The 27,584-nt window shown below is 42.0% G+C and overlaps 1 protein-coding gene across 5 annotated transcripts; it reads right to left on the reverse strand.

The window, feature by feature from the left end:
• Nucleotides 1-27,573, reverse strand: emilin2a (elastin microfibril interfacer 2a). Of its 5 annotated transcripts, XM_029119008.2 has the most exons (12): nucleotides 27,220-27,568; nucleotides 26,430-26,555; nucleotides 20,980-21,239; nucleotides 19,420-20,666; nucleotides 18,730-19,269; nucleotides 17,704-17,974; nucleotides 3,268-3,678; nucleotides 3,080-3,169; nucleotides 2,553-2,603; nucleotides 1,577-1,588; nucleotides 1,074-1,202; nucleotides 1-743 (listed from the first exon to the last, which is right to left on the reverse strand). In XM_029119008.2, exons 1-12 carry the CDS (start codon nucleotides 27,372-27,374, stop codon nucleotides 403-405), a joined length of 3,633 nt encoding a protein of 1,210 aa, XP_028974841.2. In that variant the 5' UTR covers nucleotides 27,375-27,568; the 3' UTR covers nucleotides 1-402. The 5 variants fall into 5 exon arrangements, with proteins under 5 accessions (XP_028974841.2, XP_028974840.2, XP_028974842.2 ...); XM_029119007.2 differs by lacking the exon at nucleotides 1,577-1,588 and having other exon boundaries at nucleotides 1,074-1,214; nucleotides 27,220-27,567; XM_029119009.2 differs by lacking the exons at nucleotides 1,577-1,588; nucleotides 2,553-2,603 and having other exon boundaries at nucleotides 1,074-1,214; nucleotides 27,220-27,567.
• Between the last annotated feature and the right edge of the window lie 11 nt (nucleotides 27,574-27,584).

Consider the following 27,584-nt stretch of genomic DNA (forward strand, 5'->3'; position numbering starts at 1 on the left):
CTTGGTCATGGTGATATACAGAAGAACCTGTATTACACTCTTCTCCTTTAATATACAGTAGTTGATCCTCTGAGATTTGTTAACAAAAAAATAAGTATATATGATATTTTATAAATGTTAATTTAGGAAAACATTTTCAACAAGACAAACTGAACAAGAACATGAAACTGAACATGAAGAAAGCCAATACACGCATTGTCTGATGTATATTAATGACCTTACTGGTTTGACTTATCTTTGGTATCAGTTTTGACAGTCATTCAGTAACAATTGAAAAGATATTGAACAAAATCTTTTTCTTTTAAAGTAAATAATTTCTCTAATACTGTAGGTTGCAGGTGATTGGAGTCCTGAAAACTGTATAAATACATTCCTAGTTTTTAATTGGTCAGGAGTAACAAACTATCTGGTGATTGTCTGAGGGGCGTAGAGGAAGATGGCGCTGAACGTTGACAGGATGTCTCTGGATTCTGTTGTCGCTAGCTGTCCTGCGGTCCGGACAAGACCTACCCGATCTCCTTTTCTCAAGGACAGGATCAGACTGAATGAGACAGACCCTCCACATGGACATCTCTCCTGGGCCCCTCCATCTCCCAGCCCCGTCCATGCTTCAGAACAAGAACTCATCAGCCTCTGGACACTACGGCTGGAGACAGACAGAACAGCTTCCAGACCCTCTCCCTGTTGAACCGTCAGAATGCCTGAAATCAGGTAGCGCCCCTCCATTGGTACTGTGAAGATACCTGGGGGGAGAGAGCGAGAGGAAGAGGGACATATTGGGCAATTTGGTTTACTGTTACCTGCTTCATACTGTTGGTTTACTGTTACCTGCTTCATACTGTTGGTTTACTGTTACCTGCTTCATACTGTTGGTTTACTGTTACCTGCTTCATACTGTTGGTTTACTGTTACCTGCTTCATACTGTTGGTTTGCTGTTACCTGCTTCATACTGTTGGTTTACATGAGACTGTGTGTGTGTCTGTGTGTGTGTGTGTGTGTCTGGCTGTCTGTGTCTGTCTGTGTGTGTGTGTATCTGTCTGTCTGTGTGTGTGTGTCTGTCTGTGTGTGTTACCTGTGACAGCATTGTAGTGTCCTCCATCGTTGACCAGGACCTTATTGAAGCGGATGGTTCCAATCTCCCCAGAGAACAACTGGTGTGTCAGACCAGCCGAGAAGGAGAACGAGTCCATCTGGAGACTACCGTCTAAAGACACTGAGAGAGACAGTTTAAATATACCGTCTAAAGACACTGAGAGACAGTTTAAATATACCGTCTAAAGACACTGAGAGACAGTTTAAATATACCGTCTAAAGACACTGAGAGACAGTTTAAATATACCATCTAAAGACACTGAGAGACAGTTTAAATATACCATCTAAAGACACTGAGAGAGACAGTTTAAATATACCGTCTAAAGACACTGAGAGACAGTTTAAATATACCATCTAAAGACACTGAGAGACAGTTTAAATATACCATCTAAAGACACTGAGAGACAGTTTAAATATACCGTCTAAAGACACTGAGAGACAGTTTAAATATACTGTCTAAAGACAGAGACAGTTTAAATATACCGTCTAAAGACACTGAAAGAGTCTGTTTAAATATACCATCTAAAGACACTGAGAGAGACCGTTTAAATATACCGTCTAAAGACACTGAGAGACAGTTTAAATATACCATCTAAAGACACTGAGAGACAGTTTAAATATACCGTCTAAAAACACTGAGAGACAGTTTAAATATACCGTCTAAAAACAGAGACAGTTTAAATATACCATCTAAAGACACTGAAAGAGTCTGTTTAAATATACCGTCTAAAGACACTGAGAGAGACAGTTTAAATATACCGTCTAAAAACAGAGACAGTTTAAATATACCGTCTAAAGACACTGAGAGACAGTTTAAATATACCGTCTAAAGACACTGAGAGACAGTTTAAATATACCATCTAAAGACACTGAAAGAGTCTGTTTAAATATACCATCTAAAGACACTGAAAGAGACAGTTTAAATATACCGTCTAAAGACACTGAGAGAGACAGTTTAAATATACCATCTAAAGACACTGAGAGAGACAGTTTAAATATACCATCTAAAGACACTGAGAGAGACAGTTTAAATATACCATCTAAAGACACTGAGAGACAGTTTAAATATACCATCTAAAGACACTGAGAGAGACCGTTTAAATATACCGTCTAAAGACACTGAGAGACAGTTTAAATATACCGTCTAAAGACACTGAGAGACAGTTTAAATATACCATCTAAAGACACTGAAAGAGACAGTTTAAATATACCATCTAAAGACACTGAGAGAGACAGTTTAAATATACCTTCTAAAGACACTGAGTATTAAACATACAGTCTAAAAGACACACTAAAGACACTGATACATCGAAACAGTCCTTCACTCGATAATCCCTTTTATCTTCCCGTCAATCATCCGTACAGTCATCTTTCAATCATTCCCACAGTCATCTCTTAAATCATCCACTGTCATCCACTTAGTCGTCCCACTAATCCCTTCGGAGCATTCAAGTATTACCTGGAGTAGCCAGGGAAGTCTGTGACACTGGAAACCAGGAGGCTTTTTTAGCTACAGAAAGACACATGATCATTCCAGTCCACATTAACAAAGGAAACAATTAGTAGGTTTCCCTAAGAAATTAAATGTCTTAGATAGCGGGTAGTTAAACACATATGGGGAGTATGGAAATAAGGCCTTTCATCTATATGAGTCACAACTCATGGATACAATCTGAATGTTTCTGTGTCCAGAATTCACACAAACTTCCCAAATGCAGCAATGGAGTGATGTCTTAAAATGTGGTTCTACACACTTTGTGTTCCTCAAATTTTGGAACAGACCATTATTTTGCTCTGTATGTACAAAGTGTGCAACAGACCATTATTTTGCAATTTGTATGTGATTATGTGTAACTGATATAGATAAATGTAATGAGCCATTGGTAACTTAGTAACTCCCACACTAGTTAGTAACTGAGACATTCAACTGGTGTCCTTAAGTTGATTATTTCTTCAAGGTCAATGTTGAGAAAAATGGAAACAAACCATGTATTGTCTCAGGTTTATAGATTGCCTCAGGTTTATGGATTTTCTCAGGTTTATTGAAGGTGACTGGCTTCAGTGGAGAGACGTGCCCTGGATAACATTAAGATAACGTTTAGATATCATTTCATAAGGTTTTACATTTAAGATAACATTTTGATAACATTGTGATAGTTCTCTCCAATACTGACCAGGAGGTCCAGCGAATCCTTCAACAGGTGTGCCGGCTGAGTTCTCTGATCCTCTCCTGACAGTCACCCTCCTCATGAAGCCCGGTGGACCGGCCTCTCCCACCTCCACAACCCGATGGGGCTGGTTGGAGGGAGGGCTGGGCTGATGAGGAACCACAGTTATGATGTGTTGGTTGGGTTGGCTCGGTTGATTTGGCATCAGGTAGACCGTAGGCCGATTAGGTAGGAGGTGGGGTGGGGAGGGGTTGCCAGGCTGTCTGGGCTGCAGGGGTAGCCTGAGGCTGGGGTGGTTGGGGAGGGGCTGCCTGGATGGATCGGGAGGGGGTTGAATGGGGATAATGACTGGGATGTGAATCTGATTTAGCCTGGACCTTGTTTGGTCGGGTACAGAACCTGGTCTCACTGGTACACCTGAGATTGAGGGAGAGGGAGAGGCATTAGGAGTATCATAATGATGGGTGTTTTCTGTGACCTCATCATACCAGGACCATGCAAAATGGAAAAACAGGTTAACTGTAACAAAACAAGCCTTTTAAGGATGGCTTCCCAACTCTTCAGCAGGGCAGTCACAATATCAGATTTTCATTACATGATTATCTTGGCCAAAATAATATTTTCTATAGATATTGCAATATTATTGCAATATAATATAATATAATACTATCAGTCAAATTCATCTTCACCTTTGTTTATTGTGTGTTTTGTCTCTTTTTTGGCAAATTAATTACACTCCTAATATGAGTGTAGGGAGGTGGAGAGAGAGTCTGTAACCATAACTGTACAAATTGAAAGCGTACAAAAGAACAATTACACTTGGATAGTGAAAAGGCAACCAGATGAACTGATAAACCAAAGAGCCTAACAGCGAGAGGAGTTTTTGGACAAATACAAGATCATTTTCGCCTGGTGAATAGGCTACAAAAACGGCAAGTTTTTGCGGATCTCTCCCGGGGGTTCTGGTGGGGCTACCCAGCTGATGTCAATGCCAGTGTGTAGGCCCAGACTCATAGTTTAAACACATGATGGGGTAAATGGGTTCATTGAAATGCCAATGCATAGGTCCAGACTCATAGTTTAAACACATGATGGGGTAAATGGGTTCATTGAAATGCCAATGCATAGGCCCAGACTCATAGTTTAAACACATGATGGGGTAAATGGGTTCATTGAAATGCCAATGCATAGGCCCAGACTCATAGTTTAAACACATGATGGGGTAAATGGGTTCATTGAAATGCCAATGCATAGGTCCAGACTCACAGTTTAAACACATGCATCGTTTGTCCATTGATAGGTGACATGAATAAGCTATAAAAAAAAAAAAAGAAGAGTATTAGGAAGAATACAATGTCCTTTTCTCCAAGTCAATAGGCTCCAAAAATCTTTGCGTCTCTGTCCTGGAACTTCTGATAGGGTAAATGGGTTAATTCAAACGTTAGTGTATAGGTCCTAACTCACAATTTAATTAGACTTCCTGTAATCCACAATGAGTTCCTTGGTTTTCTTTGCACTGAGGGCCAGGTTGTTGTCAGCGCATCATGCCGCCAGGTGCTTAACCTCCTCCCTGTAGGCTGACTCGTCATTGTCACTAATCAGGCCTACCATAAAGGTGTCGTCTGCAAACTTGACGCAGTCGTGAGTGAAGAGGAAGTACAGGAGGGGGCTCAGCACACAGCCTTGTGGAACACCAGTGTTCAGGATCAGAGTGGAGGAAGTGAAGTTGTCTAACCTGACAGACTGGGGTCTGTTGTTTAGGAAGTCCAAAGTCCAGTTGCAGAGAGAGGGGCTGATCCCCAGGTTATGGCGGTACCCCCTAACCCTAACCCCCACCCTACACTTTACCTCCCCAACCCTAGGCAGACTGGGCCCGAACCAACTGGCAGACTGAGCCCGAACCAACTGGCAGACTGAGCCCGAACCAACTGGCAGACTGGGCCCGAACCAACTGGCAGACTGAGCCCGAACCAACTGGCAGACTGAGCCCGAACCAACTGGCAGAGTGAGCCCAAACCAACTGGCAGAGTGAGCCTGAACCAACTGGCAGAGTGAGCCTGAACCAACTGGCAGAGTGAGCCCGAACCAACTGGCAGAGTGAGCCCGAACCAACTGGCAGAGTGAGCCCGAACCAACTGGCAGAGTGAGCCCGAACCAACTGGCAGAGTGAGCCCGAACCAACTGGCAGAGTGAGCCTGAACCAACTGGCAGAGTGAGCCCGAACCAACTGGCAGAGTGAGTCTGAACCAACTGGCAGAACACAACTGTACATCTGTTAGAGGCCGGTGGGAAGGGTGTGGTGATCACACAGAAAACACACACAAACACACACACAAACATACTCACACACAGCTAAGAGTAGGTAGGTCAGCCTCCTCTGAATATTTCCAGATGTCCTCTGTGTGTGTGACTATGTCTGTGTGTAACCTTTTGTGTGGTTGTTTGTGGGATAATGTGTGGAGGGGGAGAAACCAGGGGAAAGAGGAATCGGATTGGAGAGGAGGGTGAGAGATTAATGAGAGTGTGGGAGGAGTATTATTACAGAGCAGAAAAATGACTACAGTACAATAACACTCACACATAATACCACAGAGAAACAAACACACACAGAATGATTTGGAGCCAGAACCACCAGGGAGAAACTCTGTCTGGTGTATAACACCATAGTTACATTTCACTTAGTTATAGCACTTTTCCCATTCCCAGTCCACATACACACACACACAGACCATTACACACAGACAGACAGAGACATCCATAAACCACTGACAGACAGAGACATCCATAACACAATGACAGACAGAGACATCCATAAACCACTGACAGACAGAGACATCCATAATACACAGACACACACAGAAACATCCATAATACACAGATAGACAGAGACGTCCATAATACACAGACAGACAGAGACGTCCATAATACACAGACAGATAGAGACATCCATAATACACAGACACACACAGAGTCATCCATAATACACAGACACACACAGAGACATCCATAATACACAGACAGACAGAGTCATCCATAATACACAGACACACACAGAGACATCCATAATACACAGACACACACAGATACATCCATAATACACAGACACACACAGAGACATCCATAATACACAGACACACACAGAGACATCCATAATACACAGACACACACATAGTCATCTATAATACACAGACACACAGAGACATCCATAATACATAGACACACACAGAGACATCCATAATACACAGAGTCATCCATAATACACACACACACACACAGACATCCATAATACACAGACACACACAGAGTCATCCATAATACACAGACACACAGACATCCATAATACACAGACACACACAGAGTCATCCATAATACACAGACACACACAGAGACATCCATAATACACAGACACACACAGAGACATCCATAATACATAGACACACACAGAGACATCCATAATACACAGACACACACAGAGACATCCATAATACACAGACACACACAGAGACATCCATAATACACAGACACACACAGAGACATCCATAATACACAGACACACAGAGAGACATCCATAATAAATTCTGGGGTATCACCTCTGTCATGACATCACAGTTGAGCAGAGTGTAACAGTAGGTGTGGCGCCATTACTTTTTTACTTTTCATCCTCCTAGTTCCCTGAACCTTCCTCCTTTCCTCCCCCCGACTTCTCTCTCCTCACCCACTCCTTCCCTCAGCCTTTTCATTTCCCCCAATCTGTTCCTTCCTCTCCACAAACCCCATCTCTCTCCATAGCACTCCTCTCCTCTGTAGCTTCCAGCTCTTACAGTGAGTCAGGTCTTAATGAGGTCCAGACCTTGTCTGTTAGAGCTGAGATCATTACTTCACTGTTCAATGGTGGGTTGAGGGTGGAGCACTGAAGGACATTGATGAAAAACAACTAATAAAACTGTACCAAATAGCCAGCCATTAAATAGATATTTGCCCTAAATAAATCAACATCTACAAAAGTACCATTGCCCAGGCCAGTGTGTCAAAAACATAAATTGCAGGTTTAATCATTATTATTAAACATATTGTTTTTGTCACAATTATTATACATATTCTGCCACTTTGGTACAAATGTTCAAAGCGTTGTGAGTTGGTAGCGACCAAAATGGTGGTTTAGTGCCAAAGGCCCCACCCTGTCACGTAACATCATGCCACTCAGCCTCATGTTGGCGCTATAATAATCTACTATCATGCCAAGCTCTCCACGCCCACCCCATGTGACCTACAGTCTTGTAAATTGGTAAATAGGTACCCCTCCCCATGAAGTCTGATAAAATGATGCCACTGGGACCTATGAACTTTGCCAAATTGATGCCATTGGGACCCATAAAGTCTGTCAGATTTTCTCTATCAACCTTTCCCCCTCAAATCAAAGTAGTTTATTACATGTGAGTGTTCTGACTGTTCTCACCTGTGGTAATTTCCCCAACATGAGTATGTTCAGTTTTGGGTTAACCAAACGTTTAGTGCAAGCTAACTATGTTTTCCTCTCAATAGCTTTCATGTCGAAATGTATGGTTTTGCTACATACTTGTTGCAACAAAGTCATCCCCCATTGTTAATAACTAGAATAATCTTGGTGTCGCTGCATGGAATATGCATGGAAGTTGTGATTTTGGTTTTGGCTGACCGCTGCTATTGGGTGTAACATAGACATGCATTAGAGTTGGACAAATTCCCTAGACTTTAGGAGGTTACTTGAGTCGTGATGTTTATGTTGTCACAACTTAGTTTGGCCGTTGCCTGTGGAAATGCAAATGTATATATGCTAATTTGGGAGTTGTTTCACTGGGTAAGACACCTTTGTCTATAGGTTTTATGGGTTATAATTCCTTCACACGAGCGACCGTGTGGCACAGTTGTTTTTATATTTTCTTTGTGGATGTTTTTATCATTTTCACATTTGTTTTTGATGGGTATTCATTTTGCAAGTTTTGACTGAGTGAATGTTAGATTCATCCCAACTGTCAATTTTCTTTTCATGTCCATCCTGTAATGGTTATGCTTTCACGCTTGGAGTCATTTTCTGTTGACTCTATTGTGAAAGCAGGGGGGACTGTACTTAAAGAGTTACGTATAACTATGTTTCCATAGTTATAACAGAAAATTGGCATGTGTTAAAATCAGCATCCCTTAGTGTCCGTTCACAGTGTTTGTCTAATTTGAGTTTTTGGAAAAAACCTTGGTTTATACAAAATCTAACATGATTATGGTTGAGTACAATACATCTTACCATTTTGATTTGGTTTGGCTAAGAAATTACTAATTTGATGGGATGAATAGTGAGTATGAGAATGTGACTATTCAGTTTGTTTTTTGATATTTGATTAGAAGTAATCATATTAATCTAATGCATTATGGAATAAGGGGGTAAAAAGGTGCAGGGAGCACATTTTTGTTATTCCTTACATGTTTACTAAGGTGTGATATGAAAGTAATTCTGCATCAAGTGCTATTCTAGAAAACCAAGTTGAGAAGTTTTACATTTGTAGAGAGGTACAGACCCCCTGGAGTGCTCAACTCACTGACACAAATACCAGTGTGTGGGGTGGGGGGCTGTTTGAAATGGGTTTTTGACTTGTTTGGACTCTTTAGAAGAGAAACAGACTTACTGGTGAAATTATCAAAATTGGGTATTCTAATTCAGCTACATTGAATACTTGGTGTTCATTATTCTGGTTTTGACTTGAAAGAACCGGAAATGTCAATTCCATGTTTATTTACATATTCAATGACTCTTCATTATTTTTATAGACATGTATACGTTTGTACTTAATTTCTGTCCTAGTAGGCAATCATTGGAATGTTAATGGTTAACAGATGATTCTTTGAGGTGAATGATGAGACAAAAAGTTTTGCTTGCTATTACCTAGCTGGTTTGTTTCTCAAGATAAAACCAATGTGTCCCTAATTGATAAGGGGACCATTCTTCAAGACTAGGATCTGTTATCCTTAGGTTAGTAGACCATCCCCCACCCTTGGAAGCGATTCAGCAATAAGAATGGTTGGACCCAGAGAGACTGAGTTTTGCTTAAAGGACAACTGTGAGGCGGGCTGAGATAAAGATGGATCTCACACACACAGACTGTCCTAAAGCTACGAGCGGACTCTACCCTGGGGTGCCGCACGTCTACAGTGATGCCTGGTTCCTGACAGCTGGACTAATTCTAGTCCTGATGATTCTGCCATGAAATGGAGAAGGCAACTTCCAACCGAGAGGATGGAGGCTAAGGAAAGCTCCAGTTCTGGAAAACGTTTACTGGGGCGCGGAAGACCAACTGCATGACATCATGCCACGCTGGTTGGGTCCATACCAGGTACAGTGTGGAGAACAAGTATTTGATACACTGCCGACTTTGCCGGTTTCCTACTTACAAAACATGTAGAGGTCTGTAATTTTTATCATAGGTACACTTCAACTGTGAGAGATGGAATCTAAAACATGCAATAAAATAATTGGCATTTTATTATGACATCTGTATTTGATCACCTACCAACCAGTAAGAATTCTGGCTCTCACAGACCAGTTAGTTTTTCTTTAAGAAGCCCTCCTGTTCTCCACTCATTGCCTGTATTAACTTCACCTGTTAGAACTGGTTACCTGAATAAAAGACACCTGTCCACACACTCAAACAGAGTCCAACCTCTCCACAATGGCTAAGACCAGAGAGCTGTGTAAGGACATCAGGGATAAAACTGTAGACCTGCACAAGGCTGGGATGGGCTACAGGAAAATAGGCAAGCAGCTTGGTGAGAAGGGAACAACTGTTGGCGCAATTATTGGAAAATGGAAGGTGAGGGTCAGTCTCCCTCAGTCTGGGGCTCCATGCAAGATCTCACTTTGTGGGGCATCAATGATCATGAGGAAGGTGAGGGATCAGCCCAGAACTACACAGCAGGACCTGGTCAATGACCTGAAGAGAGCTGGGACCACAGCCTCAAAGAAAACCATAAGTAACACACTACGCCGTCATGGATTAAAATCCTGCAGCACACGCAATGTCCCCCTGCTCAAGCCAGTGCATGTCCAGGCCCGTCTGAAGTATGCCAATGACCATCTGGATGATCCAGAGGAGGAATGGGAGAAGGTCATGAGACAAAAATAGAGCTTTTTGGTCTAAACTCCACTCGCCGTGTTTGGAGGAAGAAGAAGGATGAATACAACCCCAGGAACACCACCCCAACTGTGAAGCATGGAGGTGGAAACATCATTCTTTGGGGATGCTTTTCTGCAAAGGGGACAGGACGACTGCACTGTATTGAGGGGAGGATAGATGGGGCCATGTATCGCGAGATCTTGGCCAACAACCTCCTTCCCTCAGTAAGAGCATTGAAGATGGGTCGTGGCTGGGTCTTCCAGCATGACAACAACCTGAAACACACAGCCAGGGCAACTAAGGAGTGGCTCCGTAAGAAGCATCTCAAGGTCCTGGAGTGGCATAGCCAGTCTCCAGACCTGAAGCCAATAGAAAATCTTTGGAGGGAGCTGAAAGTCTGTATTGCCCAGCGACAGCCCCAAAACTTGAAGGATCTGGAGAAGGTCTGTATGGGCCAAAATCCCTGCTGCAGTGTGTGCAAACCTGGTCAAGAACTACAGGAAACATATGATCTCTGTAATTGCAAACAAAGGTTTCTTTACCAAATATTAAGTTCTGCTTTTCTGATGTATTAAATACTTATGTCATGCAATAAAATGCAAATTAATTACTTAAAAATCATACAATGTGATTATCTGGATTTTTGTTTTATATTCCGTCACAGTTGAAGAGTACCTATGATAAAAATGACAGACTTCTACATGCTTTGTAAGTGGGAAAACCGGTAAAAATCGGTAGTGTATCAAATACTTGTTCTCCCCACTGTACATAGGATACCGGAACGTTTGCCTCTCTTCTTTCTCCTCTGTCTGCGTATTGGTAAACAAATTGGCAGCAGGACAAAGGAATCACAGCAGGTGTTTCAGAGAAGTAGTGTAAAAGTCTGTATTCCTTTATCAAGTGCTTTTTGATTGTACTGTATGAGCAACAGTGCAGCATTAACAAAAATAATACAATGTTAACAGTAATAAACAAAAAAACAACAGAGTGAACAGAACGCAGAGCCATTGTCAGTGCAACCTTTCTATACGGTGCTCAGGGTCCAATACTAACTTTATTTCTCACTGGCCCTGTCAGGCCAGTTGGTCTGAATTCTACTGGCCTGAAATGATTTTCACTGGCCCCCGAACTGAATAAAAAACAAAAACAGTTGTTTTGTATGTAAATATCAAGTCATCAGAATATTGATTTATACCCCAGTATTGCATGTGATGTGAGACATGAGCTGATACAAGCAATTGCTGTTTACATAAATATGATGCAAAGTACATGATTACTTTTTAATAAAATATATCATTATCATATTTTCATGAAGATACTTGCATTTGATATGACATGAAATCTAGTAGCCTGGTTCACAGGATTGTTGCGTGTCACTGCTGGTGAGCGCGTAGGCAGGCGTAGTTAACATGACGCTTACTGATAAGCCATGTGCATATGGCCACAATACACACCACAAGCTGCAAGGACTTAAGAGCATGTTTTCGGTAGTTGTTTGTTCACTTTTAAGATGAACCTGCATTATCGGCTTTCTTTGGGAACGCACGACAGGTCCGGCAGAACGTGTCTCTTGCCATTATTGTTTTCAACCCACAGAAATTGTTCTTTCCACGAAGACAATAATGATGGAATTCGCTTTGCTTGTACGATGGGATGTTCGGGTCCTGTTCTACAAACCCGATTCCAAAAAAGTTGGGACACTGAACAAATTGTGAGTAAAAAAGGAATGGAATAATTTACAAATCTCATAAACTTTTATTTAATATATTCACAATAGAATATAGATAACATATCGAATGTTGAAAGTGAGACATTTTGTAATATCATGCCAAATATTGGCTCATTTTGGATGTCATGAGAGCTACACATTCCAAAAAAGTTGGGACAGGTAGCAATAAGAGGCCGGAAAAGTTAAATGTACAGATAAGGAACAGCTGGAGCACCATTTCGCAACTTATTATGTCAATTGGCAACATGATTGGGTATAAAAAGAGCCTTTCAGAGTGGCAGTGTCTCTCAGAAGTCAAGTTGGACAGAAGATCCCCAATTCCCCCAATGCTGCGGCAAAAAATAGTGGAGCAATATCAGAAAGGTGTTTCTCAGTGAAAAATTGCAAAGAATTTAAAGTTATCATCATCTACAGTGCATAATATCATCCAAAGATTCAGATAATCAGGAACAATCTCTGTGCGTAAGGGTCAAGGCCGGAAAACCATACTGGATGCCCGTGATCTTCGGGCCCTCAGACGGCACTGCATCACATAAAGGAATGATACTGTAATGGAAATCACAACATGAGCTCAGGAATACTTCCAGAAAACATTGTCGGTGAACACAATCCACCGTGCCATTCGCCGTTACCGGCTAAAACTCTATAGGTCAAAAAAGAAGCAGTATCTAAACAGGATCCAGAAGCGCAGGCGTTTTCTCTGAGCCAAGGATCACTTAAAATGGACTGTGGCAAAGTGGAAAAGTGTTCTGTGGTGAGACTAATCAAAATTTGAAGTTAATTTTGGAAAACTGGGACGCCATGTCATCCGGATCAAAGAGGACAAGGACAACCCAAGTTGTTATCAGCGCTCAATTCAGAAGCCTGCATCTCTGATGGTATGGGGTTGCATGAGTGTGTGTGGCATGGGCAGCCTACACATCTGGAAAGGCACCATCAATGCTTATCAAAACAGTTATATCCAAGTTCTAGAACAACATATGCTCCCATCCAGACGTCGTCTCTTTCAGGGAAGACCTTGCATTTTCCAACATGACAATGCCAGACCACATACTGCATCAATTACAATGTCATGGCTGCATAAAAGAAGGATCCGGGTACTGAAATGGCCAGCCTGCAGTCCAGATCTTGCACCCATATAAAACATTTGGCGCATCATAAAGAGGAAGTTGCGACAAAGAAGACTAAGACAGTTGAGCAACTAGAAACCTGTATTAGACAAGAATGGGACAACATTCCTATTCATAAACTTGAGCAACTTGTCTCCTCAGTCCCCAGACATTTGCAGTCTGTTATAAAAAGAAGAGGGGATGCCACACAGTGGTAAATATGGCCTTGTCCCAACTTTTTTGAGATGTGTTGATGCCAAGAAATTTAAAATCTACTTATTTTTCCCTTAAAGTGATACATTTTTAGATTTTTTTTTTATATGTCATCTATGTTGTATTCTGAATAAAATATTGAAATTTGAATTCATTGCATTCTGTTTTTATTCACAATTGTACAGTGTCCCAACTTTTTTGGAATCGGGTTTGTAGAATGCACTATGAACTATTATTGGTCAAAATAGCCAAGCCATCGAATATTATTGGTGAAAAAGCAACACCGGTACTTTACTACATGGAGGCGGGAGAAGAAGCAGTACAGACACATTTTAATGCGAGAAAAAGCAGGGAAGAGTGATGCTGGGATATATAGTTTGTAGAGTGGATACCTTAGTAAGAATGTACTTGGTCAAAAATCAAGGAAGAAATATAAGCTTTATTAAAAGCACTACAGCAGAGTTGTCTGATGTTACCACTGGCGTTTTTATATGTAAAAATTGGTGGGGCACAAACCATTTCAAAATATAGGATACATACCAGTAAAGCTACAAAACTCCCTCCTGCTACTGATGTGTTTATTTAACACATCAACAAACAGCGTTGGTCCACGAAACACTTAACGACAGAGCGGCTTGCTTCTACCAGGTGTTGTAGTAAACATACTGGAGAGAGAGAGAGACCTTCTTGTGTAATTGCTCTCCTTCTCTCTCACACACATGTAAAATTACCACTGTCACATTTATAAACCTAAATTAGGAATGTAACCAAGCTCAGAACCAATGTGCCTACAGGGCCATACGCGAACAGCAATGAGCTCAACACCACTGAAGACCACAACAAAGCAGAATGACAACTTTTTAGGGATACAGATCCATTCTATGACAACAATCTTAATAGATAAGCATGGACACACTGACACTCATCACCATCTATATCAATCGATCAAGCACAAAAATATGACCAATGCACGGACCAGCACCACAAAGGCAAGATGATAAAATATGCTTTCACTCACCAAGGCTGAGGGCTCACTTGAAGAGAAAGGTGGCACAGCGGTTCATCCTCTGAACAAACTTTTCGATTACTTTGGGAATGAAGTAATGTAGCTGCTGAATCAGCTGGCTTTCGATGGATAACATGGCCAATGCGTTGAGTAGCAGCTGTCCCATGGTATTGCGAGTGAAGGTTTTTACCCTTTTCAAGGTGGAAAAGTTCCTCTCTGACTCGGATGTCGTAACAGATGTTGTTATGATAATTTTCAGCAAAGTGACGGTCTTAGCAAAAGCCTCCTCTAGGTTGTTCTCATGGATGGATCTTAACAGAGACAGGGCCGTCTTACCAGTGTGAAGCTCAGTGTGGCGGTGCAGAAGAGCGAGCTGTCAACCAGCTTGGCAGCGATCAGGTGGTCACTTTGTGAAAACCTCTGCTCCACCTGGGAGATGACCTGGGAGATGACTGTGTTGGTTACTCATCGGCCGGGGTCGTATGTTCCATCGTGAATGGTGGCAGCTCATTCATCAGTTTGCTTCCGCATATTCTGGACATTCTCCTTGAAACAGGTGAGCACACTGCTAAACCCAGATGCATCAATGCTCCGTTTTTGCAGTGTATAAAACATTAAATTCTGGCATAAGGAAGAAAAGAAAATACAGCAGGTGCAGAAAGGCTCGGTCCTTCAGTTTTTTTGACAGGCCGTATGCCTCACTTATGGTGGCCTCATCCCATCCTGGTTTTGTGCATATGTCCTCCATACACAGGAGCAGCGCAGCGCAGTTTTCCCAAACTGCATTGACAGTTCTACTTTTAAAGTTCCATTGTACAGCGGGTACCTTGGAATGCGTCTCTGTGTTGCCTCAGCAAGTGCCTAGAGGCTTTATCTTTGCCTTCCACAAACTCCAAAAACCTCTCTGTCACTATATTGTCAGGCAACATGTAACACAACACAACCACCATTTGTGATTTACAGGAGATATCATTTGTATGGCAACAAATGTCTCGTCCACTTGCTTGGCTATCTCCTCCCTGTACACTTCATACATACAGTCTAACAGTTTGATTTGTACAGTGCTAGATGACCCTTTGAAGATGGGCTGAGCGTCATAGTGCCTCTGAAGTCTTGAATCGCCCTCACACACAGTCTCAAAAATGCATTTGAATATTCCAGGATTCAGGGAGTCCACCGACCCGTCGTGCCTCCGCAGTGCGGTTTCACATTTTCCACACAGTTTAATACATGTTATGATCCGACTGAGAACGTACCTGTTTTCCTCCACCTGTTTGTTATGCTGCTCAATGGAGCGCCTGTATGCACTGTCAACTTGGGCTGCGACATTTACCCTTCCAAGTAAGCCCAATACCACAGCATTGTCCAGATGACTCCCGCTGCTCTCATGTTTTGCAATCCTCTCAGAAAGATGTTTCAAATCTTTGTAACCCGTCCTCAACCAAGTACCATCTCCAACAAATAGCCGACATGGAAAACAGAAGAGTGCCTTCTTTTGTATGCTAACCGTTAGCCACTTTTTCTTAAAAAACCACTCCATGTTAAACCTGCAGTTACTTTTACCAGCAGTTTGAGTGATGATAATATCCCATGGCTGATGGGCACCAAGTCGCTTTACTTCAAGTTTCTCCTCCAAATAAAGGGTTTAAAACCGGTGCTCGAGTATGAAATCCCCTTTATTAATTTTCTCAAGTTATCTGGCATTTGTAAAGCTAACAAGCTAGCTAAGACAATCTACCCTCCTCGCTCTTCTTGCTGTGCCCCACCTGCCTCTAATAACTAGTCGCCCCTGGAAGTTACATGTTCAATCGATCTCACTGTAAAGTTGGTTGCTAGCCGTTTTATACATTGAAGGGCGTGTCGACCTATCACAGATTACATATTAAACCCCCATGCCTGATGGTCAGTGTAAACATTCCACATTCCTGAGGTTATCAGAGCACCACCTACTGAAAGAGAATCTAAACACAGATGTTTCTGTTTTTCTCATTATTAGGCGCATTTAACTCAATGAAACATGCCTTCATAATACATTCAGAATACTCCATTATTACTCTATGATACTATAATTTGAAATTCCAGAATGGGCCAGTGACTGTGTGTAGGCCCCGGGCCAGTGTTAATGTTGAACCCTGTCACTCCACTAAAGGTTTGCACTTATTGCTTAAAATTCTAACAAACTTTATGAGGAGATGCACTTGTTTCACCTGTTCGGCTATATATCATAGGTATTTCTCCTCACTACGTTTGGGAGAATTTTATGCTAAAAGCACAAACTTTTATTTTTCTGCCACTACAGAATCTATTCTATTCTACATATTTGGCATTGGGAAACAATAGCTCATCGCTGATTAATTTGTGGCCATTCATAATTAGTAGAAATTACTACACCAATAGTACCAATTGACCAACCTTAACATAAACATAACTTGAATTCAATTTCCAAAACACTGTTTAGATGTAACATGGAAGTACATTTAATTTGACAACACGTTGCCATAACGGCTTCATGACGATATCTCTTCATCGATGTGAGTCCATTTGGCAGACTGTGAATCTAATACATATATGAACTCTGGTTAAACTTTCAGGGCACTCTTTAACAGGACCGGGCTTGTATCCATGTGGCATTTGGTGCATCTTATTGACATATGGTGCATATGGGTATCTAACAGCTAAAATGATGTCATGATCCTGCAGCTTTAATTTCTATTATATTTGTTACTATCGTTAAAATGTTTTCATAAGTTCACTAAGAACACATTCAGCAATACCCAAGGAACAATTGCTCAGGGAGAGAACTAAAGCCAGAGCCAGATCAAGGATTAGCTATAGCAAACTTTCAGTAATGGGACAGTAACCAAAACAAATGTAACCAGTCCAAAACCTCCATATGCCGATGTAAGCCAATAAGAGAGCTTCATACAGGGGATTACCTAGAGGAAATAATCACTTCAGAGCGGAAACAGGACATTAAATATCCATTGTAAGAGCCAAAGATCCGTAGTAACAATACCAGTGTGGACAGCTCGTGTTGACACAGCTGTCTTCAGGTCACAGTTGAACTGAGACAGACAGACACAAATACTTGTCATATTCCTTAAACTCAAACAGAGCTTTGTTATCCAGCCACTTTACCCCTGTTAATCACACATCCCATCTAGGACCTAAAGCCCCAGTTCCTCCTTTCCATCCATGCACCCACCCTCCCTTCTTTCATCATTCCCCCAGTATCCTACTGACCTGTTTCCATGTGTTTGTTGCTGTCAGTGATCCTGGTATGTAGCGTCTGTAGTTTGCCCTGTAAAGCACTGATGTCAACAGCCTGTCTCTGCAGTGTTGTGTTGACCCTGCTGACATGGTTCCAGAGTCCAGCAACATGCCTCTCCAGTCCCTCCTTAACCCCCTGCACCCCAGCCGACACCCTGTCTAGCTGATCACACACCTTCTCCAGGCGCAGGACACGCCCCTCAACATGAGGCACACTGGAGCAACGCTGGAGTTCAGTCTGGACCTGAGGAAGAAGAAGAGGAAGTGAAAGAAGAACTATAATAACGTCATTTGTATGGTGATCTTGATTTTGCTGAATCTCTGTGACACACGTGTTCCTGTAATACTCATTCATCCAAAATGGACATAAACATTTATCTGGCACTAACGTTTCAGCCCTTTACCAAGGTACTGTATAAAGCGTTGTAATGTTTCAGCCCTTTACCAAGATACTGTATCAACTGTTGTAACGTTTCAGCCCTTTACCAAGATACTGTATAAAGCATTGTAACGTTTCAGCACTTTACCAAGATACTGTATCAACTGTTGTAATGTTTCAGCCCTCTACCAAGATACCGTATCAACTGTTGTAATGTTTCAGCCCTTTACTAAGATACCGTATAAATCGTTGTAAAGTTTCAGCCCATTACCAAGATTCTGTCTCAACTGTTGTAACGTTTCAGCCCTTTACCAAGATACTGTATCAACTGTTGTAACGTTTCAGCCCTTTACTAAGATACTGTATAAATCGATGTAAAGTTTCAGCCCATTACCTAGATACTGTATCAACTGTTGTAACATTTCAGCCCTTTACCAAGATACAGTATCAACTGTTGTAACATTTCAACCCTTTACTAAGATACTATGTAAAGCATTGTAACATTTCAGCTCATTAACAAGATACTGCATTAAGCCCTGTTACGCTTCAGCTCTTTAACCAAATATGAACATGGAGAACAGCACAATTACTAACAAGTACCATGATTACTAGATAACTACCTGGTTAGTGAGGCTGTCCAGTGTGGTTTTCATATCCTCCACTTCTTCTTTGGAGACCACTTCAACTGGACTTCTGGTGGCACCAAGCTCTAAACTACCTGGCCTGGCCTGGCAGCAGGTGTGGTTGATCCGGGTGAGGTCTTTGGTGTACCTGCTCATATCATCTCCAAGCCCCATCACTGTCCCACGCAAACCTCCCATGTTATCCCTCAGAGTGATCATCTCCCTCTGGAGGTCTTCGACCGTCTGAATGCTGGGATGCTGCCCTGACAGCTGCCTGTCAATAATCTCCTCAAGTACTTTTAGTTTGCCTGAGTTAGCCGACACGTCTGTGTGGAGAATGTCTAGGTCATTTCGACATAGCTTCAGATCCTTTACCATGCTGTCCACGACTTTAAGGCTAAGGCTAGAGTCGAAGGTCCCTCCCGGGTTGGGCACTTCAATATTAGATACACCACAGCCGCTAGCGCAGAGCTTAGCCACCGCATTCACCTTCTCGTCCAGACCCTGCAGAAGGAACTTGTTGTTGTTCACCTCAGCCTGCAGGAGAGAACAGAACATCATCTGTTACCATGGACAGAAACATACAAATGCAATGCCTGAACCAATGCCAGCAGATGGTACTTGGGATCTGGGAACAGTCTTCCAGTTACCATTTCTTCTCATTGATGGTTATCTGCTGTAGCATACCTGTAGAGGATCCATGCTGCTCCAAGCCCCAGCATGATATGAGCCATTGTTCAGCTCAACCAGCATGGTGGTAAACTGATCTTCTAAGAGCTTGACTCGTTCCTCCAGAACCTGTCGTAGCTCCACCCCCTGCTCCGCTAGTGCATGAGTCAGCTTCTCTTCAATGTAGAAACAGTGGACCTCTGCATTCTGTTCTGTCACATTCAGACGCGCCTCCAACTCCTCCCACCTTGCACCCACCTCGCCCTCTAACGTCCCTGTACCCCCCTCTATCTCCCTGTGTGGTGATTGTAGGTACTGCAGTTCATTGTCCATGCGGGCGTTCAAGACACGATGGGCCTCAGCCACACGCTCCAGTTCCCTCCAAAGGTCAGACAGGTCACCGCGTTGGACAGCAGGCAGGACACCTGGTGACGTTTCACCATGTCCAGCCATGTCGGTCTGCCTGGAGCTGGGCATGGAGTCAGTCTCTCTCAGAGTGCGTCCTGGCTGGTCTGAGGCAGCAATATCCAGTCTCAACTCCCTGATCTCCTTCTTCAGCTGTGCCTCCTTGTTGTCCACCATCTCAGTCAAACTGACCAGTCCTCTCCTATGCTCCTCCTCACAACTCCTCTCCATTGATTCTATCCTCCCCTCACAGGATCTCTGCAGCTTCTCCAAATCCTTCTCCACCTCCTTCTCCATTGTCTCCTCCAGCTTCTTCCTCAGAGTATCCAGTTGCCCATCAATATATTTCTTCAGTACCTCTTCCAGGTCAACGGGCGCTCCCGCCTCAGCTGGATTAGGGTTGGGTTCAGGCCCTTGATGGGACTGGCCAGAAGAATCTAGCAGCAGGCGAATCTGTCCGCTGTGTGAGGTTACAATTCCTCTCAGCTCCTCCAGAGCGTCCCCTTTTTTATTCAGGGAGGTGTTGACATCATCCAGCCTGGCCAAGACCGTCTCCAGCCCCCGATCCACATGGACTGATCCCCTGGTAGCCTGGTGGCCATCGATTATTGATCCCAGGTGGTCATCCACCAATTCTGTGTCAGAGGCTCGAGGTCGGAGATTGTTCAACAGGGTGACAATCATCTTGGATGTGTCCTCCTGTAGGTCCGTCCTCAGAGTGGAGCTCAGTCCCGTCATCGCAGCCTGCAGTGCCCCCACTGTATTTGAGAGACGCTGCACCTCCCCCTCCAGGAGACGCACCCTGTCTACTCCTCCGCCATGCCTACGCTCGTACCCACCTGTCTCCCTCCTCTCTGGGCCTGGGACAGAAGACCCCAGATACAGGTTAGTCAACACAAGATCCAAACAGTCAAACAACCAAACAGTCAACCACCTAACATTCAAACAGGTCAATATTCAAACAACCCGAAAGTCAAACAACCAAACGGTCAAACAACCCAACAGTCAAACAGGTCAATATTCAAACAACCCAACAGTCAAACGTTCAAACAACCAAACAGTCAAACAGCGAAACAGTCAAACAACCCATCATTCAAACAGTCAAATAACCAAATATTCAAACAGTCAAAAAGTAATATATCCTGTATCGTCCTGGTCCAGTATTTGTCTTACTTAGTGTGTGTCTGGTCTGTCCAGGAATGGATCTTGTCTGAGGGTAGTGTGGTGATGCTGCATGGTTCTGGGCCTGGGACTGTGTCTTGGCTGGTAGTGTCTGGCTGTTTGCGTTCTGAGCCTGCGTTCTGGCTGGTCTGTTGGCAGCAGTCTTCAGCTCAGAACAGTTAGGTCCCTGGTAACTCGGGCAACACCTCCACTGCAGCTCAGTTACAGTCTTGTAAGAAATTTTATAGGCTGGTCGGAACCGTGTACGATACCTAGGAGAAATCGCAGAACCGAACTGTAATCACATGGCGTACACGTGAACTGCATACACATGTTAACACATACAATTCAGGATCAATAATTACAAAACAAACAGAAAAGAAATACAGTGTACAGACCAAATAAGACACAGATATTAAACACAAGACAAAGTACATTGCTTTAAACACCTGTGTTATTCCCTTAGTGGCCTCATGTTTTTAGAATTGGGCCTGGCAAGTTCTGCGCTGTCCCTTAGGTGTACTAAACAAACACAGCAATTTTAGTGATTATCATGTTCACACAGACTACTTTTCAGCAGGGACCGCTGTGTATATGTAAATGTTGGGCCCATTTGGTTGGCTTCAATATAATTATTAATTTGTCAGTCAATGTTAGTATTCAGTACTGTCGAGAAGGTTAACAGTTTTTAAACAGAAGAATTGCATTGATGAAGGGATTCATGTTTTTTACTCTTTGCTGTTTTTTATACAGCATTATGATTAAAACTTTTTCTGTAAATATTGTTTGTTCTACCAACAGCCAATCAACGATACCCTAACTCCAACAACCAATCAGAGTGATACCCTAACACCAATAGCCAATCAGGGTGACCCTAAACACTAATGCCAACATAACTTTGTAAAGCTGCACTAGATAGGATTTATTCAGTAAATAAAAAGTTAAGTGCCAGTGGAATGTCATTTCATTATTTTAGCACGCCAATACTTCCCATCCAATCCCGTTACAGCCAGTCGCCTTCTGCGAGGCAGGCTTTCCTCCTAGGCTTATTTTGTGAACACTTACCTGTATGATATTATATATAGCATAAGCATGCCGTAAGGATGGAAGTTTATTTACTGTAAGAAACTATAATGGCAGCTAGAGACCAAGATGGCAAACCGTCGGTTCCTTCCTTGTCTACTCAAGCATTCACTACCAAAACGGAAAAGCGAAAGAAGAATCCCAGGTTGCCCTTTTCTCATGGCAACGGGTCACATACATTGCAGGTGTGTGCTTGCACTGTACTTCGCATAGCAGATACAGTCGTTTATTAATGTTTAATTTCTTTTCAAATTCTTTGTGGATAAACATAATCTGAGAAGAAAATGTGTCTATACTGTACAGCTCTGTTTCTACAGACAGTGTGCTTATAGTCTTGTCTGGAGAGCCATGTCTTCTTATTTACGCCTCTCAATAGCAAGGCCATGTTAACTGAGTCAGTATACAGTCAAGGCCATGTTAACTGAGTCAGTACACAGTCAAAGCCATGCTCATTGAGTCAGTACACAGTCAAAGCCATGCCCATTGAGTCAGTACACAGTCAAAGCCATGCTCATTGAGTCAGTACACAGTCAAAGCCATGCCCATTGAGTCAGTACACAGTCAAAGCCATGCCCATTGAGTCAGTACACAGTCAAAGCCATGCCCATTGAGTCAGGACACAGTCAAAGCCATGCCCATTGAGTCAGTACACAGTCAAAGCCATGCCCATTGAGTCAGTACACAGTCAAAGCCATGCCCATTGAGTCAGTACACAGTCAAAGCCATGCCCATTGAATCAGTACAGAGTCAAAGCCATGCCCATTGAGTCAGTACACAGTCAAAGCCATGTTAACTGAGTCAGTCCAAGGTCAAAGTCATGCCCATTGAGTCAGTACACAGTCAAAGCCATCCCCACTGATTCAGTACACAGTCAAAGTGATGTTAACTGAGTCAGCATACAGTCAAAGCCATGCCCATTGTGTCAGTACACAGTCAAGAAAGTATTTTATAAATTTTCTCTCACAGTGGTCAGGTATTGTGTACTCTCTGGTTAGAGTAGCATTAAAAACGTTTTTCTTTTAATCTTTTTAGTTCAGACCATTCATCCATTATAGTTTTACTTCAGCTTTATATCCATTATATTCCTAATTCAGATTTACATCCTTTATAGCCCTATTTCTGCTTTACATCCATTGTAGTCCTACTTCAGCTTTACATCAATTTTAGTACTACTTCAGCTTTACATCCATTATAGTCCTACTTCAGCTTTACATCCATTATAGTTCTACTTCAGCTTTACGTCCATTATAGTGCTAATTCAGATTTACGTCCATTATAGTTCTACCTCAGCTTTACATCCATTATAGTCCTACTTCAGCTTTACGTCCATTATAGTCCTAATTCAGATTTACGTCCATTATAGTTCTACCTCAGCTTTACATCCATTATAGTCCTAATTCTGCTTTACATTCATTATAGTCCAAATTCTACATTCATCATTTGGGGTATTGTGTTGTATTCTGGGAGTCTCAAATCAGTGTTTAACAAATTTTGTGAATTTTCTAATTCTCTACCCAACTCCTTCTTTCCAACTATCTCCCTCTATAACTATCGATCTCCAACTATCCAATTCTCCAACTACAACTCTCTCTACAACTCTCCCTCAACTCTCTTTCTCTCCTGCTCTCTCTAATACAAATATCTCCAAGTCTCTCTTTCTACTGTCCTTCGTGTGTCTAAAGCAAATGATTCAAAACAATGTGATCCACTTTGAAGGAAGACAATTGCCATTTAAAGGAAGACAATTGACCACCAAGACAACTGGTTATTATGTCGCATTTTAATACAATTGATCAAAAATCACTAGAAAAAACTGTTCAACATCTTAAAGCTTCCCCTTGCTGTCTCGAGGCAGCAAATAGTTAATAACTCTTTGCAATTAGGCATTTTTCCAATGTCTCTAAAAACAGCTGCCATTAAAGCTGCCATTAAGCCCATATTAAAAAAGAGAACACTGGATGCATCTATAATAAACAACTATAGAACTGTATCAAATCTCTCTTTTATAGCCAAGATCATTGAGAAGGTTGTCTTCAATCAACTCAGTAATTTTGTGACCTCAAGCAGTCTCTTAGACAAATTTCAGTCAGGTTTCAGGCCTCACCACAGTACTGGAACGGCCCTGATTAAAGTTTTAAATGATATACGGCTGAATACTGATTCTGATAAAATAACAGTTCTGGTTCAATTAGATCTCAGTGCAGCATTTGACACTGTAGATCATAGAACACTTATAGATAGGCTGGAAAATTGGGTAGGACTCTACGGGACAGTCCTTGATTGGTTCAGATCTTATCTAGATGGCCGGAGTTACTTTGTCACCATTGGTAATCATGAATCTGATAGGGTGGCTATGACATGCGGATTTCCACAGGGATCAGTTCTCGGACCGCTTCTGTTCAATCTCTATATGCTACCTCTGGGCCAAATTCTACAGAACAACATTAACTACCACAGCTATGCCGATGATACTCAAATATATATGTCTCTCGAACCGTATGACAACAGCTCAATAGATTCTCTGTGTCACTGTATAGAGCACATAAATACCTGGATGAACCAACATTTTCTACAATTAAACCAAGATAAAAGATTACTGTGTTTGGCAACAAAAATAAAATAAGTATTAGTAAAGAGCTGGATTCTCTGGCCCTTAAAAGCAGGGATCAAGTGCGTAATCTTGGTGTCCTGATTGACTCAGACCTCACATTTAAGTCATTTCAAAGCGGTCACCAAAACAGCATTCTATCATCTAAAAAATATAGCCAGAATCAAAGGTTTGGTGTCCCAAAAAGACCAAGAGAAGCTCATCCATGCTTTTATCTCTACTGTAATGGCCTCTTAACTGGACTCCCCAAAAAGACTGTAAAACAGCTGCAGCTCATTCAGAATGCTGCTGCTAGAATGTTAACCAGGACCAATAGAACAGAGCACATCACTCCGGTTCTTAAATCTTTGCATTAGTTTCCAGTCAGTTACAGAATAGATTTTAAAGTGGTGCTTTTAGTTTATAAATCTCTGAATGGTTTAGGACCCGAATACATTTCTGAAATGTTTCAAGAATATAAACCGATCCATGAACACAGGTCAGCTAGTAGAGCTCAGAGTCCAAACTAAATAGAAGCTGCGTTTAACAGTTATGCTGCACACAACTGGGATAAACTACCAGTAGATCTTAGACGTGCCCCAAACGTATAAATTTTTAAATGCAGGTTAAAAACACTTCTCTTTTCACGTGACTATGACTGAGCACTTAAACTTAACCACACTGTTTAGCCTTATAGCTTCCTATGTTTTTATCCCGTTTTTTATCTTTATAAGTTTTCTTATTGTATTATTTATTATTATGATATTTTCAATTGTTTTGATGTTTTCATTTGAGTATTTGTTTTTATGTTATTGTATTTTTTTTATTTTATTTTTATTTTTAAAGCACATTGAATTGCTTCAATGTATGAATTGTGCTATATAAATAAACTTGCTTGCTTGCTTATTTTGAAGGTATTGTAAATTAGCTCTGATTGACACTTCATTTTGAAAATAAATGTGACAGTTTTATAATAGTTTTAATAATAACCACCATCTGAGCTGACCTCTAATGGGTGTGTAAAAATGTGTGTTGATCCTCTGATGTTGTCAAAGCTTTGATCAGTCAGCCAGCTAGCATTCACACTCTCTGGTCAGACAATTAAACAACCCAGAAATGACACAGCTAACTACTCTACATGACTCAATCTAACTGGATGAATCCCAGTCATTAATCATCCGTCCTGGAGCCTGGGGAGTCTGTCCCTGTGTCAATCACCACAGGGCCAGTGCTTAGTCTACAGTCATGAATATTTAACATTATTTATGTGGTCTTGTGTCTTGTTATCTTTCAATAGAAATGTCTTTGGCCAGGTTAAATAAGCATTAAATGAGGGTTAGTTAAAAGTTCTAGGGGTGTCCAGGCTTGTCTTGGACTGGTTCTAGTTTGGTCACAGGCTGACTCACAGCTGTATTCCATTACAAACTGTTACACCCCTTTCTCTCCATATTCTCAACTCCTCCATTTCCCCATTTATAACTCTCTCCGATCCATCCATTTGTATCTCCTTTCTCTACAAACGCTTCTCCCTCCCCACCCCTCCTTCTCCATCTCCATCTAACCCTCTCTCAATGTCCTCCACCCCTCCTTCTCCATCTCCATCTAACCCTCTCTCAATGTCCTCCACCCCTCCTTCTCCATCTCCATCTAACCCTCTCTCAATGTCCTCCACCCCTCCTTCTCCATCTCCATCTAACCCTCTCTCAATGTCCTCCACCCATCCCTCTCTCCCATCCCTCTCTTCCATCCCCCTCTTCCATCCCCCTCTCTTTCTGCCTCCTGGGACACTTACATCACTTGTTGCTCACAGTCTGGGTCATGGGTTGGGCATGGTGCTGCCTCAGCGTCCACCCAGCTCTCTGCGTTCGCCTGGACCGTACAGCTCACATTCTTATGGACCACATAAGCACACCAGTTCCTATAAGGGAAGAGAGAGGGAATGGATGTGGGAAAGACAGAGAGAGAGGCAACAAATGGAGAGAACAATAGTTATATGCATCTTTGGTAACCAACCAGCATACAACAAACAAATCTCCAGCCCCAGGCCTGAGAATTTCTCAAATTAAACACAAATAGAAAGTGTTCATTGTCTGAAACAAACAACTGAGCAGAGGGAGAAAGCAAACTACTAGATAGACGTAAATCTGTGTATTTGTGTGAATCCTGGAGGTGAAGCTATGGACAACCATTACATTAGCAGTGAGTGGTCTCTGTCACATTCCACCTCCACTGACAGACAGAAAGGCAGACAGACAGACAGACCAACAGACAGGCTGCATGGACACAGCCAATTATAGCATGTCCTGTTTTGTAAGTGGTCAATGCAAAACTCCGTAACAATTCCATATAGAATAATTCATACTGTAAAAGTAAATGTTCTCATTTCAAGCAGAAAACTGACAACTCATATTATTGCTCAAATAAAATTACAATCATATTAACAGATCAGAACTCTAATATAATGTAAATAGGCTTGTTTTGTAAAAGCACTTTGTGACAACTGCTGATGTAAAAAGGGCTTAATAAATATATTTAATTGATTGAAAAATATATAAAAGAAAAGAGCTAACTGATAAACGAACCTGTTCCTCTGTGACTGTCTGTGTCCCGAACTCCGGTATGCAGTTCCTTGGAAAAGGTTGTAGTTCGGGAGGTTTTGTTCGATGGTGACAGAAACGATAAACAACAGAGAGAAAATCGTCCATGTCAACCAAATACCAGCTGATCCCCAATTCATGGTATAACAGATTAAATTAACTATGATGGAACATGAACAATCCAAGTTAACAATCCTTTTTTTCTGTCTTTCCTTGGCGGACGTACTGAGCTGAACAAGACTTCACTTTGGGGAAGTCCGCGGGAGTCGCAGTTGACCACTGGAATGACGTCTTTGTTCGGATAGAGAGGGTTCGCCGCCCTCTTCCTCTCTTTCCTTCGACCCCCATCC

This window comes from Esox lucius, chromosome 3 (assembly GCF_011004845.1).
Source record: "Esox lucius isolate fEsoLuc1 chromosome 3, fEsoLuc1.pri, whole genome shotgun sequence".
In the NCBI taxonomy this organism is placed as follows: Eukaryota; Metazoa; Chordata; class Actinopteri; order Esociformes; family Esocidae; genus Esox; species Esox lucius.